The sequence below is a fragment of the Juglans regia genome, chromosome 13, assembly GCF_001411555.2.
Source record: "Juglans regia cultivar Chandler chromosome 13, Walnut 2.0, whole genome shotgun sequence".
NCBI lineage: Eukaryota > Viridiplantae > Streptophyta > Magnoliopsida > Fagales > Juglandaceae > Juglans > Juglans regia.
The window spans coordinates 30,534,436-30,550,966 of NC_049913.1; the positions used below are offsets into that span (position 1 = coordinate 30,534,436).

At 38.2% G+C, this 16,531-nt stretch overlaps 1 protein-coding gene across 3 annotated transcripts; it reads right to left on the reverse strand.

Moving 5' to 3' along the window:
- Positions 1 to 1,275: 1,275 nt before the first annotated feature.
- LOC108989591 (U-box domain-containing protein 44-like) lies at positions 1,276 to 13,954 on the reverse strand. Of its 3 annotated transcripts, none has more exons than XM_035684440.1 (5): positions 13,725 to 13,954; positions 11,622 to 12,760; positions 11,064 to 11,367; positions 2,985 to 3,475; positions 1,276 to 2,482 (listed from the first exon to the last, which is right to left on the reverse strand). In XM_035684440.1, exons 2-5 carry the CDS (start codon positions 12,417 to 12,419, stop codon positions 1,487 to 1,489), a joined length of 2,589 nt encoding a protein of 862 aa, XP_035540333.1. In that variant the 5' UTR covers positions 12,420 to 12,760; positions 13,725 to 13,954; the 3' UTR covers positions 1,276 to 1,486. The 3 variants fall into 3 exon arrangements, with proteins under 3 accessions (XP_035540333.1, XP_018818793.2, XP_018818794.2); XM_018963248.2 differs by having other exon boundaries at positions 11,622 to 12,950; XM_018963249.2 differs by having other exon boundaries at positions 11,622 to 12,950; positions 13,716 to 13,954.
- Between the last annotated feature and the right edge of the window lie 2,577 nt (positions 13,955 to 16,531).

The following is a 16,531-nucleotide window of genomic DNA, read 5'->3' on the forward strand; positions in this document are numbered from 1 at the left end:
AAGTTTCCACCCACCCATGGCTGACCATCCACTGCCGATGACACCCCAAATTCATGCTTGATGTGAGGAGAAAAAGCCACCTCATCACATCCCTTCTAGAAGGCAGCAACAACCGCCCACTGCCCCTCCACTATTCTTGCCTTTTTGTGACCTAAGCACCATCCCTCAAGGGTCATTCAAGCCCATACTTCACCCTCCAGAATTTTAAAGGAGTGCAAGGCACACTTCTTTTCATTTCATCACGTCTCATTCCCGTTCTTAAAGAGAATCCAAAAAGAGCTCTCTCAAGTAATTTTTTGAGTCATTTTGTATGGCACTATTAGACCCTTTGCAAGTATTTTCTCGTAATAACTCTTAAAAGTTGTTCATCTTTGAGTTTAGTTTCCTTTTATATCTTATTTGTTTCATTTAACATGGAACCTTAAAGAGTTCGATATGGAAAAGTTTTCAACACCGAAAAAACATGCATGGGTGACTCTCTTGCCTGTCTATCGGGCTTTAGCGTATTCTTATTCTCAAAAAATTTTTATTTACCCATAAAAAAAATTATTGAAAAGTTTTCAGAACTCCTTACAAATACGACATACCCATCAATTTTTTATGCAAATCTCAGTGGGGTAGTTGCCCCCACTCACCACTGCCCCTGGTAATAGAATTATGCAATTGGCCCTCTTCCCACAGAGGAAGCTCTCATATATATATATAAATATATATGCATGTATGTATGTATGTATGTATGTGTCATGCTGACACCATACTTTGAGAGCAATTTGTTATAGCAATGGAAGCTTTGTCACAGTTCATGGGAATTAAGGACCAGTAGAAGCATACCACATAAAGAATCAGATATGTTGCATCCATATAAACAACACAACTCTCTCATAATTAAAACATTCCAGTACTTAACTTTTCGTCCAATTCTTACGTCTACATCCACAGTAATATCAACGAAAATCTACTTCAAACATATGAAATGCAATGATACAAGCCCTGATAAACCACAGTCACAAACATTACCAACTCACAAGCTGAAATGCCACAACCCTCGAGCCCTGAAAAGCTTTCGAAATAGCTTGTAGAAGAAACCCACTTCAGGTGATATTAATAGAGAGACTGACTGATAAGAAGTTCAAGGAATGTGGTATCATACCAGGCATTTTAAATCCACAAGAATGAATAATAGAATCTTGACCTCTAAAGCAACATCCGATGTGGATGAAGAGCCATTATCAGTTTTGTAAATTTTAGTATGAATATGGAAAATTACAACAAGGATACATAAAACTAGATTCAGATTTTATTTAGCAGACTACATTATATACAACGTGCAGAGTTTTCCTGTCTTTTGGAAAATTGATCTGATTCAGATTCACGAATTCATTCCTATATGAATGTTCAGTAGCTTGATTACTATGTGCTAATGAATAATGACCTATGAACATAATATTGCTCCTTCATTTGCGTATAATTGAAAGTCAAAATGTCATCAACCAAAATAAGAAGACTGTTTACCAAGCTCATTCAACTGAGCAAGTACCTTGGCAGCCAGAGATTTCATATGGCTATTTTTCTTCTGAGCAATCTCCACCAATGGCATCTGTGCTGAATTTCCATATTTTTTCTTTAGCTGTTCCAACTGAAAAATTCTTTCTAAAGCAATAAGCGTTTTCTCCTGCAGTCTGTCAGAAGATGAACTGAGTAATTTTATAATTGGCAGAATGGCATTTGCTTCAGCTAGCACTTCACTGCCGCCCTGTCTTTCACTATCTATCAGTGTCAAGATTGCATCTAAAGAAGCTTCACAGGACCCAGGATTGGACTCCCCAAGCATCCTTATGAGAGGTTCCAAAGCATTTGCCTCTAAAATGCAAAATGAAGAGTCTACTGTGCAGATGCCCAAGTGTACAGGGCAGCCAGTGTCAGGAGTGGCCAAGCAACAGTGGAAGATCCCATGCTTTTTCATTGGCCTGCTCAAGCTAGAGGAACTTTCAGAAAACTGCTTAAGTGAAATGGCTGCATTTTGTCTTGTTGAGGCAGTTCCAGAAACCAGCAACTGCACCAGCACAGGGATAATGCCAGTTTCGGCTACTCTCTTCTGCCATTCCTGATTTGTTGAGATGGTGAAACGACAAAGAGCTCCAACAGCATTCTCTATTACTTGCCTATTGTGAAAGGTATTTTTTGTTCCATCAGTGAGACATGTAAAAATTGTTTGAATTGCTCCAGCATCTACAAGCCATTGATTGAGCCGTGTCTCCTTAGGAAGGTTGGTGATAATACCCATTGCAGCAGCAATCTCCTCTGCATCATTAGAAGTTTCAATGATCCTCAGCAATGTCTCAATGCATCTCTGACCCACATGCTCCAAAAAGGTTCTGTCGTCACCATCCTCTGCCAAGCAATGGAATAGCTTCACAGCATTTGTCCGTACAGTATGGTTATTGACCTCACATAATTGAACCAATACTTGGACAGCAGAGAGCTGGGAATCATGTAGCATTCTTATTAGTGATTGCTTCTGATAAATTAGTTTCAATTAGAAATGTTAAGAATATATACAAATAATTAAATCTACATATTTCCATCAGCTGAAGCTTTTAGGATAAATTGTGATTTCACATGGCTCAGAGCAGAGGTCTTGTTAGGCCCACCTATTGAGAGGGAGTCTAGCCCACACATGAGAGGTTGTGTTAAGAATATAATACAAATTACTAAATCTACCTCTTCCAATCAGAAGATTTTAAGATAAGTGGTGATTTCACAGTTTGAACCGAATTAAAAAGGATAAGAGTTGTTTTCATTTGGGATGAAAAAGAGTGAACATTTCTCAACTTCTAGTAGGGACCACTATACAAATGGGAAGGCACAAGAAATAAATAAGTAGTGTCTATATATATATATGTTGGTATATATGTGTGTATATATATATATATATGATGCCTTTTGGTTTGCTGTATGATCCTAGGAGTTTCGAGGATGCTTACCTGTCTCAACTTCATCCTGATATCAAAGCGAGAAGGAGATTGGCACATTGCGTGAAATGTTATGAGAATGCTTTTTTGTATGTCTGGACCTGTTAAGGAAATAAGTGAAAAAAGCTTAAAAATATCTTCTTCAGATTCCAACAAGAAAACCTGCTCTTGATCAGCTTCTTGGAGAGTGGTTGATATTGCCAAATGCATAATTGTGGCAGCTACCTGCTCGCGCAAAGTGGCTGAAGATAGACTGTGACAATACAGAAGTTCAAATAATGGCCCAACTGCACCTTCTCTGATCATTCGGAGGCCATTTTGTGGTAAGTTTGAGAGGTGGAGAAGTGCTTTAACAGCCACTTTCTTCATCTGTAAGTCACCATTTGAGAGCAATTGAAGAAGTGGACTCAACGCCCCATCTTCAAATATGGACAATTTGTTGTGATCAGTCAATTCAATTTCTGACAAAGTTTCGGCCATGATCATTCTAACATTTTCTGGTCCTGCATCAAGGCAGTAGCCATTACAAATCTTAAGTTAGCAGCAACAAGTTTAAGCCTTTCCTGGTTAAAATATACAAGTTAGGCCCACTGCCACAACTTTAATGGACAGATATTTAACGTCATACAGATATTTGCATATGCTAAACTCAAAGTTCAAACTTGATTTATTACCACATGAACATATTGTGATTGCCTCACGATACTCTCCAGGTCATGGTGCTGTTTTTATCTTCAACTTTGGATTAATTAGCTCCACTTGATGAAATTTTGCCCAAACAAATAGGAAGCTCCAACTTTGGACATGATTTTCCCACCATCACTTTCTTCAGCCCACAGTTTAATTTATGTCTCTTCTCCTGATCTCTCGTTATAGCCCTTTGTTTACATATGCATAATGTTTTCTACTGGCTTAAAAGGAAAGCTAAATGAAACTAACTTAAAAACTATTCTCTCTTCTATTTGCCTTCTTGCTTAACCAAGTCAGTCATATAGTAATTGAAGAAAAGGTTTTCAGATGATGACATGTAAAAGAAAGTTCTTTTTTTTTTAGAAGTAAAAATTATATTCATCAAAATAGTAATAGGCGAAGCCCATGTACACAGGAAGTATACAAAAGAAACACCTAGTTACATTCTAAAACTAAAAAAGCAACGACAAAAGCTCATTGACAGCCCCTCCATTGAGTACAATAGCAGAAAACCAAGTAAAGAACTTATAAAAAATTTCCAGAGTTCATCTACATTGTGTTCCCTATAGCAACTGTCCATACAAAGAAAGCCACCTTTGACGGAACATGAGCCTTCCAAATACTCTTCCAAGGAAAACAAATGTGTTGCTGATTGATCAACAACTTATAAAATGATCTAACTGTAAACTTGTTAGAAGCTGTATGTCTCCAGCACAATTGATCCCTGCCTTGTCTTCTAGTATCCACTGAATACAACAATCCAAAAAAATCAGTAGCCTCCTCAATTTCCCAATCCTGAACAGGTCTGGAAAAACTAACATCCCAAAGCACCTCTCCATTAGAATAGCTCATCATCTCTGAAATTGAAGCCTGCTGATTAAAAACCAATCTGAAAACAACCAGATAGGCTCTAAACAATTCAATTTCTCTACACCAAACATCAAACCAGAATCTAACTTTTGAACCATCACCAACCACAAAGTTGACTTGTTTCAAGAAATAATCCCACCCTTTCCTAATAAACTTCCATAAACTCACTCCATAAGAACCCCTACACTCCTTGGTGCACCAACCCCCCCAATCACTTCCATCTTTCCGAGCGATCACCCCCCTCCACAATGCTTCCTCTTCCCCATGATATCTCTCCATAACCACTTCCCCAACGCCTTATTAAAACTACACAAGCTGTGAACCCCCAATCCTCTATCAACAATCGGGCGACAAACTTTTTTCCAGCTCACTAAGGGAGTCTTAGACTCCTCTCCCAAACCACCCCACAAAAAAGCTCTATACAACTTTTCAATACGGTTAGCCATTCCGACTAGTAAAGGGAATAAAGAAAGGAAATACATTGGGATATTAGAAAGGGTACTCTTTATAATGGTGATTCTACCCCCTTTAGATAAATAAACTCTTTTCCACGCCGCCAACCTCTTCTCTATCTTCTCAACCACCCCATCCCAAATATGCTTAGCCTTGAATGACACCCCCAACGGTAGTCCCAAATATATCATGGGCAGATTAGCAACCTTACACCCCAGTAATTCTGCCAAGTTATGAATATTATGAAGATTCATAATGAACATTTCCCACCGGGACCAGCTCCGATTTACTTAAGTTCGCATTTTAGTCCAGAAATGGCTTGAAAACATAACAGGACAGCCCCTAATGCTTGAATATGTTCCCCAATAGCATCACAAAAAATAAGAGTATCATCAGCAAAAAGTAAGTGTGATATGGAAATGAAGCCATTAGAATTAAATCCCACCGAAAAACCTGAAATAAAACCTCCTCCTACCACTGCTTCCACCATACGGCTCAAAGCCTCCATAACAAGAACAAATAAAAAAGAAGATAATGGATCCCCCTGCCTCAAGCCTCTTGAACTCTGAAAATAACCACAAGGCTGCCCATTAACTAAAACAGAAAACTGAACAGTTGAGATACCATGTCTTATCCAGCCACACCACTTATCACCAAAACTGCATCTTCTAAGCATGTATAAAAGAAAATCCCAGTTTACATGATCGTACACATTTTCCATGTCCAGCTTACAAAGAACCCCCGGAACACCTTCCGGCATACGGCTATCTAGACACTCATTTGCAATCAGCACAGAATCCAAAATTTGTCGACTTCTAACAAAAGCATTTTGAGCTTTAGAAATGATCTTCTCCATCAATTTGTTCATTCGATTTGCTAAAACCTTCAAAATAATCTTATAAACACCACTCACCAAACTAATAGGACGGAAATCCTTCTACTCCGAAGCACCCACTCTCTTTGGGATTAAGGCAATAAAAGTGACATTCAACGACTTCTCAAACTTTTGAAACTCATAAAATTCATGAAGTACCTTCATCACCTCCTCTCGCACAATCTCCCAACAATCTTAGAAAAAAGCCATAGAAAACCCATCCAAATCAGGAGCTTTGTCTCTCCTCATCCCACAAACCACCCCATACACCTCAAGCTCTTCAAAAGGCCTCTCAAGCCAATTTGCTGAAAAGGCATCCAAAGCTTCGAAGTTCAAGTCATCAATTTTGGGTCTCCAAGCTTCCATCTCACTTAGGTGAGAACTATAAAACTGCACAACATGCTCTTGAATCTCATCAGGTGTAGATAGCAAATTATTCTCAGTTTTTAACAATTCAATGGCATTGTTACGCCTGTGAGAATTAGCAATTTTATGGAAAAAGCTAGTACACTTATCCCCCTCTTTAAGCCATAGAACTCTCGATTTTTGCCTCCATGATATTTCTTCCCTCAAAAGAACCCTCTCAATTTCTGCCATCACATCTTTTTTCCTAGACGAAGTCACCTCACTTTCCCCTTCAGCCTCCAAGGATTGAAGCTCATCCCAAAGGGATTTTTTTCTGCTGCTCTACATTCCCAAAAACTTCCTTATTCCATTTCTTCAAATCAGCTTTCAAAGTTTTAAGTTTACTTGCCAAAACAAAACTAGGAATCCCCTCAAAATGATAAGAAAGCCACCAGCTTCTTAACTTATCAACAAAACTCTCCACTTCAAGCCACATATTCTCGAACTTAAAATATCGTTTACCCTCATGAATACCCCCACAATCAAGTAAAATGGGAAAGTGGTCAGAACATACCCTTGACAATCTTTTTTGGCATAACTTCGGATAGTGAGCCTCCCATGAAGATGAGACTAAGAATCTGTCCAGTCTTGAGCCACCTCTAGAATTAGACCACGTATATTCACCCCCCACCAGTGGCAAATCCAGCAGTTCCAAGTCAAAAATCAGCTGAGAAAAATCCTCCATAGTTGTAGTCATGGAAGATAAACCCTCCCTCTCACTTGGAAAACAAATTATATTAAAATCTCCACAAATGCACCAAGGCATATCCCACAAAGAATAAAATCCTGACACTTCATCCCACACACAACAAGTTTCTATCCCGATCCCTATTGGGTCCATATACACTTGCCAATGCCCATGTCCACCCATCTTCCAAATTTCTTAAAACACGGGCCACAGAAAAAACACCAATACAATCTTCTACCCTCTCGACAACCCTACTATCCCACACTACTAAAACTCCACTAGAAGAACCCGAAGAAGCTAAATATGTCCAACCTACAAATGAACCTCTCCACAAACTACAAATTATACTCTTGTCAACAAAATCTAGTTTGGTTTCTTGGAGACAAAGGACATCAATCTTCCACTATGGATGAGAGATCTAATGCAAAGACGTTTATTGACGTCATTGATCCTCCTTACATTCTAAGATAGTATTTTAGGCTTTATTAACAGAAGTAAAATCCCTCCCTTTTAATCTGTCCCTCCCCAAAGTTCCCTCATTATTATCATAATTGATAGAGCATTGCAATCGTTTCAACTCTCTCTCTTTTCTACCAGCTAACTTCATGGTCGTGGAACGACCAGCTTAAATGGCTACTAGGAGGGCCATAAATTGTTCTTCATAACCATCACAAGATAGTCTCACCCAATCTTGAATCTCCTCCACTTTTTTTAACACCCAGCCTGAAATTTCTTCAGACGCAATTTGAGGGGGGAGCATTTGTAAAGGTGACGGACTACCCATCTCCTCCTCATCATTATCTACTGCAACTACATCTATCTGTGGATCAGAGTCTAACCTCTCTTTCTCTTCCATGCCAAACAACTCATTCTCAGATTCTACATGAAGATCTGCATCCACCTCCCACTGTATACTTCCCTCACAATTCAAAAAATGCTTCAACAAACTAGTGCCCTCATCCACCAGACTTGTCTCATTACCCGCGGAAACCAAAAAATCTTTCTTTCCTACAGAATCTCCACGATTTCCCCTTCTTTGATTGACGGCACCTGAGACACCACCTATAACCCTCCAGAAGCTTCTATAGTATCTGTCGTAACTTTCTGTGCCATGGTTAGAGCCATCGGCTCGAGTATCAGCGCCGAAACAATATCATTAGAATTAGCCAAGACAACTGAAAAATCGGGATTGACAGCAACCTTGCCTTTTCTCACAGACAGCTCCTCTTTTCTCAACGAGGTTGTCGTCAGAGATGCACCGGCAGCCACCGTCGATCTGGTCTGTGCAGGTACCAAGGAAGGGACTAAAGATGCGATAGAAATGCTTGAATTCACGCCTCCAAACTCCAATAGTACTGTAGCCGGCAGCGGGGCTTCCGTCGATGTTTTTGCTACCTTCGGTGAGGACGCCTTTTTCCTCCAGAATGGGCCATACCGTTGGCCATTATGTTGTATGGACTTGGGCCTCCCCGTGGGCTGAAGCCCATCACCTGGGCTAGACTGAACCGAGGCTTGGGCCTTCCCTTTAGGCCCACAAAAATGACCCAAACCCAATGGCTCCAGCAATCCCAGCCCTTTCTTCATTTGGTCTCAAACCAGATCGCAGCCCAGGCCCAAGCCCAAACCCATCTCATCTTTATCCTCAATGCACCGTATTAATCTCTTCACTTTATCAGACATCTCATCCAACAATCTCTGCATTACAAGCAACTCCTTCATAATTCTTTCCTCTTTATGCCCAGCAACCCCCCTACCATCTCCCTCACGTCTCTGAACAGCTACCGAAAAGGATGCGCCGTCTGACCTTTGCAGGTCTGCCGTAGCTGATTGTCGCATGTCTTGAGGTATCTCTAAGACCTCCTTGTACGACTGAGACGACGAGGTGGCTACCGCCATTGTTGGTGGTAAAAATCTCCCCTAACCACCTTCTCTGCCAACATCCTTCAACGTCGGCGCAAGCTTCCTCCACCCCATTCCATCCCTTTCCTAGGGGTGAAGATGAAACTACGGCGACCTCCCCCACCATACTCCACCAGACCCATGTAAATACCACGGGAGTTGGAGCAACATTGTGCGATTAAACTTATGTCCCCTTCCCGATGGGCAGTGTAATACCCCTTGCTCCCAATCTTCAAACATTCCTCCAGCGCTCTTGAAACCCATCGGGTAGTGTCTAACCCCAACCTCAAGTTTTCACAACTTTCCAACCTTTCTCAGTAATAAGCACATCACGCCCATCTCTTCTCACCTCAAACACCTTTGATTCAATAGGTAGACATCTCGTGGGAGGCATTTTCCTTCCAGTGATACTCTAGAAAACCCACCGTCAAGTGCCCACAACCACCATCGGTGATGTGAGTTTACGAAATGGGATGTAGTGAATGGAGAGAAAAAGATAAGTGTACGGAGAGGTTTATTTATAGGCAATTAAATCCAATGACATGAAACATAATATTTACATGATCAAGTAGAATTTTCAGGGTAAAAGATGGAGTATAATGGCATGGGGAAACACTCAATCCTTGTCCCAAAAATCTCACTCCATTGTGGGCATCTTTAGCTCTAAAAGCTATTAAGTTACTACCAATACGAAAGGACTAAAGCCTCGCTTGTCTCAGAGTCTATGAATAGGCTCAAAGTCTCCAATGGACCAAATGCCCAAACTTGGGGTGAAACTACCAAAACACTCAACACTAACAAATTATTTGGAGGGCTTGAAATACAATTCATCATTTTATTTTATTGATGTGAGATTACCACCCTTATATAGTTACTACAATTTTTTTTATCCCAAATACTTTCTACAATTAGGGAGGTGATATAAACAATACATAGACTCCACATTATTAAATATTATTCATGAAGAGTGTAGACCAAAGCATTAAATACAGTGGAATCCACATATTATATCTATATCTCTCCAAATTGTAAAATATTTTTTGGACAACAAATTGTAGCGAATCTAAACCTGTATAGCAACAATACACTTCCTTCCTTCTGTACTTGTAATGATAAATTTATTGAAATATGAGATAATTTACAACTCCACACCTTCATTTGAAGTCCAAGCCAAACAACACAAAATCCATCAACATGCTTCCTCTAAAAATCCCTAATCGTATTCCAAAACTATCATCAGCGACTTTTCTTTACCACTCCACAGCTTTGGCAAGTTCCTATTGTGCAAGCAGAGTACGCGTCTTCAAACATCAAAGATTAAAATCATTTTTCCTAGTTCTTTTTTCGTTACATCAGACTTTTTTAGCATATTATTACGCACTAATGCAAAATCCTAATAGAAGCAAACTTGGATAACCAAACAGATCTGGTTAAAGCAATACAAACATCCAACTACTTGATCAAGCAACCTAAAAAAACATAACAGTCTCAAATCCAAACAAAGATTCCATACCTTGTTATGAGAAAATAAGTAGAAAGAGAGGAAAAAAATCAATCTTACATTTTTGGCACAAAGGCCTGCATTCACAGATGGAAGTGATCAGAAAGAAATTCTACTGATAAAATATGGAATACAATGTTGGTTGAAGAAACTTAAACCCTAGCTCCTAAAGCCTCACTCCATATGAAGCATCTTTTAGCCTAAAAACTATCTAACTCTGCAGCTCCTCACACGAGAAGGTCGCCTTCAGCAGGAAGAAGTCCAACTTGTTTGGAAGTCTCCAAATTAGTCTGAAGTCCTTAAAAGAACAGATGTCCTGGAATTTGAATCCGGCTTAAAGCCACCAAGCCCTTACTCCCGATATCAATAAAAATAGTTTAATCATTATTTGTTCCAATCATCTTACTGATGTAGAATTTCCCACTCTTACAGAAACTATGTTCCTCCTTACTTCTATACTTTTCCATATAGATTTACAAGAATTTGAGGCAATTCACAATAAGTTCAAAGTTCAAGAAATGTTCAACTGAGTGGTGTGGTTCCGTGAAGTCAAAGTATTATCAGGAATACTCAATGTTAAACAATAAACTTGCATATGAAATCTCACGCTTTTTAAGAAAATAATTGCATCAACTCCAAAGAAATCAATGCTGGTCAAGTTTGAAATCAAACAAGTGAAAGCATCTAAATATCTGACCGTTCCCAGCATACCTGAAGAAAGAAGCCGTATCAATGGTTTAAAATGACTTGCTTTTGCCATTAATATAACATTCTGATCAAGGACGGACAGATTCTCCAGAAGTTCTTCGGCATCTTTGGCAGCTTCAATGTCGTCACTGCCTAAAATGGCCACCAGGAGAAGTACGTAGCCCTGAACTGTTCCAATAGAATCCCGTACGATAATACTTCTAGACAGTTCCAGTAACAACTGCAATGCTAACTTACTTTCACCGATTTGGCGCGCAAGTGAGCGAACAATGGATTCAAGTGCCTTATCCACTTTAGCAATTCTTTCCTGAAAAAATATATATATATATGAATGAATTAACCTGGAAAGTTTCCTTCTTATCCCAACTGAAAAATAAGGAGGTCAGCTTACCTCCTATAGTGAAAAAGCAATGTACAGAAATCTAAAGTCTACTGAATGAATCCATACAAAACCAAATCCACGCATGTCTATCTCATAAACAGACAAAGTACTATAGCATGAAGAAAGTACTAGTATCTCTAGTCCCACTAATCATAAAAGAAACAGGAGCTTGAAGGTACCTTATTATCTTCACTGTCTTTTGCAAGCATAAATAAGATGAACAGAGCTTTCATTCTTATCTCACGATTTTTTGCGTTGAGAAGTCCAATTAGAACTGGAATGTATTCCTCCATTGTTACCCAATCCCGGTGCAACTCTTTTTCTATGCAAATATCTTGCAGTTTGCATAAGGATTGGAGCATTTCTTGCTCTTCGCCTGCCTGGAGGATGGGTTTGATAGTGGCAACGGTAATGATGGTGTTCCTGTTCTTCCATTCTTCTATTGATTGTCGAAGAGTTTTGTTGGGTTTGAGAACCGAAGTGTTCACGGGAATCATGGTCAAGGGACAAAGGTTGTTCCCTTCAGCATACCACTTCTCTATGGCGCTCCTCTCAAACGTCCGACAAGAGGAAGTTTCCACAGGGTCAACCATAACAGCCAGAGTGATGGGACAATAAAAAGACTGGAGCGGTTCCAATGGTTTCCTACCCCCTAAAGAGTTTCGCTTTCTGAAATATTCCTTCTCCTTTTCCTCAGGACATGTGGCATCAGCCTTTTCAAGCAATGCAATGACCTGTTCCATTTGCGTAGCGTCTGCCAAGCCATTGCTCATCGTGGCATCTTCTCTTTCCCTTTTGAGTTCTTCGATTTCTTTCTTCAATTCAGACTGCTCAGTGGATATCCCAACAGCCTTAGAAATATGATCTAACAAATTATTTGCATAAGCTCGATCAGTATTCCTCTCTTCTATTCCTAACTGGATCTTTGCCAAAATATCTTCCTCCATTGCAGCCGCTCGATACTCTGCATTCAGCATATCCTTGGACAGCTGGCTAACCTGGTCTTTTAAACCCAATGAAACATCCAAAGCGGCCAAAGGGATGAGGGTTAATGCCCGACCAATCTCTTTTGTACTGCCCTCTAAAACCTTAACAACGTTCCGGCAATTGATTAAGAGATAAACCTTGCTTCTGGTTCTGCACTCAAGAGTTAGCTGCTTAGCAACTTTAATCTCTCGGTTGAGAATCTCCACAGCATTTTCTAAGCTCTTGGAATCGTCTAAGTTTAGCCCCAACAACTCCTTTAAGATAAATTTAATCTTCTCCAAGTAAGTTGAGAATTCCTGGAAATTCTCCTTCTGAATGAGGACTTCCTTCGCTGCATGTACAGTATCAAATGTCGCAATGACGGTCTGAGAGAGTAATTCAGATACTGGAACTAGAGAGGTACTACTAATCATGTCCTTCACCATCTCATTACTCAGAGAAAAACTCTTATTCAATTTCCCTCATCTCCATTAACCACATGCCAGCTACGAAATACCTTTGTCATTTTCCTTTTCTTATTTCTATGTAGAAAAAGAAAAAAGAAAAAATCATTTGGTCATAAAACGCAAAATATTGGATTTCAACCTCAGATTATGGAGAAAGAAATGATATTTATAATTATAGAGTGAGATTTTTTTTTTTTTTTAAATAAGTAAATACGTATCCATGTGAAAAAAATAAACTAATCTTTTAATAATATATTACATTTTTTTTTAAAACAATTATATAATATTTACGCACTTTATGTTATAAGTATCATTACTCTTATATTATACACGTCTTCGACACGAACGAAATGCCTCCGCAGAACTGAGACAGGCAAACTGAGTAAAGATTTAATTATTAATAGGTCCCAGAAAATGAAAACAAATGAAGTCATGGAAATTCAGTTTCTTCTCTTTTCCTACCCTTTCTCGAGAACCGAGCATGTCTTTTAGGAACCAGTAACAGCAGCAACAAAATTTCCAGAATTTTCTCTCTTGTTACGTTCTGCTTAGTAACTGAGAAAAGATAGGAAAATAAAAATAAAATTGATTCACATTCCATAATTTCAATTTTGAAAGATCCAAATGCGTATACTGGAGCGTACTTAAGCTAATACTTTCATAGTTTAGCAAAAAAAAACATCACACAACATAAATAATAATACTTCATTATTTATCTTTGCTTCCGCATATTCATCAGCAACAAAGCAGATAGATATCATATAGACTTCTGACAATCTAACAATCCAATATTGAAGTGATCACAGAGAGAGAGAGAGAGAGAGAGAGAGAGAGATTGACCTGACTTACAAGTCAATTAGTCCCTATGTTTGGGCAGGTTTTCCAGGGGAAACGAAGCAAAACTTTCCCGGGAAATAGATCTATTTGGTTGCCGAGAAAAATGATGGTTTGAAGAACTTCTCTTCAATAAACATTAAAGATTAGTCTGAGGAGAAAGCGAGAGGAAATTGTTATCTATGTTGGAAATAATCTTCTCTCATTTCCTCGTCAATTCTTCCTCCCCAACACCTCTCTCTCTCTCTCACTCACTCACACGGTCTCGCTGAATAGACTGGGTATATTATACAAGTCAAAAGGGCTTATAGTCTACGGCTCAGTACAATGTGCATGACTTCTGAATTCTCTCCACGTCTTCTCTTAGCTGTAATTTACTTCCTTACTGTCGACGTGGCTGATTTTGGAACCGAAGGTGCAAAAAGAACTGTATCTCGGCAGAGTACGGAGTTTTGACTTGCACCCTCGAGGACGTTGAGGTGAAAATGGCGCCAACCCAACGGTAAAAATACACTCCGCTTTGTTTGGACGTGGGGAATTCCAAATCTTCTATTTTCTTTTCTTTTTTTTTTTCTTTTTCTCTTTCTTTTTTAAAGAAATATCCTTATCTCTTTATCCGCATTTTATGTCTAATAATATTTAGAATAATATTATATACAAATCTTAAGTAGACAAATTTCATATAAATTTTTTATTAAAAAATAGATTTCACTAATAAATAATAATTTTTTTTATACTTTTTTAATATGAGATCTATTTTTTTACAAAGATTTGTATGAAACTTGTCTATTTGAAATTTGTACAAATCATTTCTCTAATGTTTAAAAGAAAGATGAATAATTTAATTTTTAGTGAATAAATAAAAAATATCAAACAATTTTTTACTTAATTAATATAACATTAAAAGAGGATTATGGTAAGCAATGTGATAGTTTGTCTATTTTTTTTGTTTTGGCCGGATGGTTTTGGTACCGGAGGAATTAAGAGTTGGCTTCTTTTGGTAAGTAAACTCATCTCAATTCATCTTAACTTATTATTATAATTTTTTTAAATTTCAACACAAAATATAATAAATAATTTAATTTTTTTAAATTTTAAAATAATAATAATATTAAAAAATAATATTCTAACAATATTTTATCATCTCATCTCAATTCAACTCAACTCAATTCAGTTCAACATCCAAACACAATTTTAAAATTGTTCCTAAGCAAACCCGGTTGCAAGTGCAAGCGTATAAGTGGAAGGCCCCGCAACCAGAAATTTTGAAGTTGAACGTTGATGGAGCAGTTTTTTCAGAGCTTGGAAAAACATAGACTGGTGCAATATTGCGGGATTGCAGGGGCAGATTTTTATTGGCTGCAACCACATCAGAAATGGCAGTTAATGAACCCGAGCACATTGAGCTGTTAGCTCGTTTACGTGGCCTTCAATTCTGTGCAGGAATGGGAATACACAAGCTTCAAGTGGAAAGTGACTGCCCACTAGTCATCGAGGCGCTGCAACAAAACAGTTTATTCTCAGATTAAATAGCTTTCATATTGTTTTGGGGATTGTTTTTAAACTCAGGTCTGTAGGGAAGCCAATATGGCTGCACAATCTCTTGCTCAGTATGCGAGATGTTGAGAGTATCAACATGTGATGAGATTGTATTCCGGACTTTTTATCTCAAACCTTGTGGTTTGATTTATGTCTGTAATCATCTTTTGATTAATGAAGTTATATGTTTGTTATATATAAAAAAAAAAAAAAAAGGATTATAGTATATATAATGACTAGAAAGGTGATAAATAATGTCATCTATTTAAGAAATACGAGGGAGAAGTAATTTGCTCAAAACTATATATTAGTTTGTATTCAACAATACAAATAAATAGATGTACAAGAGACGGCCTAGTTTGTTTTCAGGAAACTTCTCAACTCATCTCATCATTATAATTTTTTTAAATTTTCCTACAAAATAAAATAAACAATTCAACTTTTTCAAATTCAAAAATAAAAATAATATTAAAAAAAATATATTCTAACAATATTTTATTCAACTTTCAACTTTTATCTCAATTCATCTCATATCATCTCATCTACGAAAATAAACTAGACATCATAAGAGTTATACATAAGGTAAGTAGACTAATTTGATTGATTCCTAAAATTAAGGTGAGTTTTGATTTTGTGCAAGTTAAAGAAGGTAAGATATCTGTCAATACTTCCCTTCAAATTGGCGCATGGAGATTCGTAATGCCCAACTTGCGCGAGAAATAATGAAAAAGTTCTTGTCCTAAGGTTTTGGTGAAAATATCGGCGACCTGCTCTTTTGAAGAAGTATGAATAGCTTTGAGGAGGTCCGAGCGAATTTTATCGCAATAATGTGGCAAACAATGTCAATGTGTTTAGTATGCTCATGAAACACGGGATTGTGTGCAATATAGAGTATAGATTGATTGTCGCAATGAAGGGTGAAAGGCTCAGGATGAGAGATGCCAAGATCAGTGAGAAGCTGCTTCAACCATGTGAGTTCGCAAGTAGTAACGGTCATAGTTCAATATTCAGCTTCAGCAGAAGATCGAGCAACGGTAGTCTATTTCTTAGTGCGCGATGAGATCGGACTGGTGCCTAACTAAATGAAGTAGCATGTGGTGGATCGACGTGTGGTGGGGCAGCTGGCCTAATTAGAATCAGTATAAGTTGTAACCTGTAGATTGCTAGAAGAGGATAAAAAAATGCCTTGGCCGGGACTCCCTTTGATGTAACGAAAAACACGAGTAGCAGCAGTCATGTGAAGAACACGAGGAGCATGCATGAACTGATTGTGGATGTTGACT

Coding starts and splice junctions, on each gene's coding strand:
- LOC108989591 (XM_018963248.2), bottom strand. CDS start 12,854: ATGGTGAAGGACATGATTAGTAGTACCTCTCTAGTTCCAGTATCTGAA. Junction 11,368..11,621: donor AAGACAGTGAAGATAATAAG/GTACCTTCAAGC, acceptor ATATTTTTTCAG/GAAAGAATTGCTAAAGTGGA. Junction 2,483..2,984: donor TCAGGATGAAGTTGAGACAG/GTAAGCATCCTC, acceptor CATGATTCCCAG/CTCTCTGCTGTCCAAGTATT.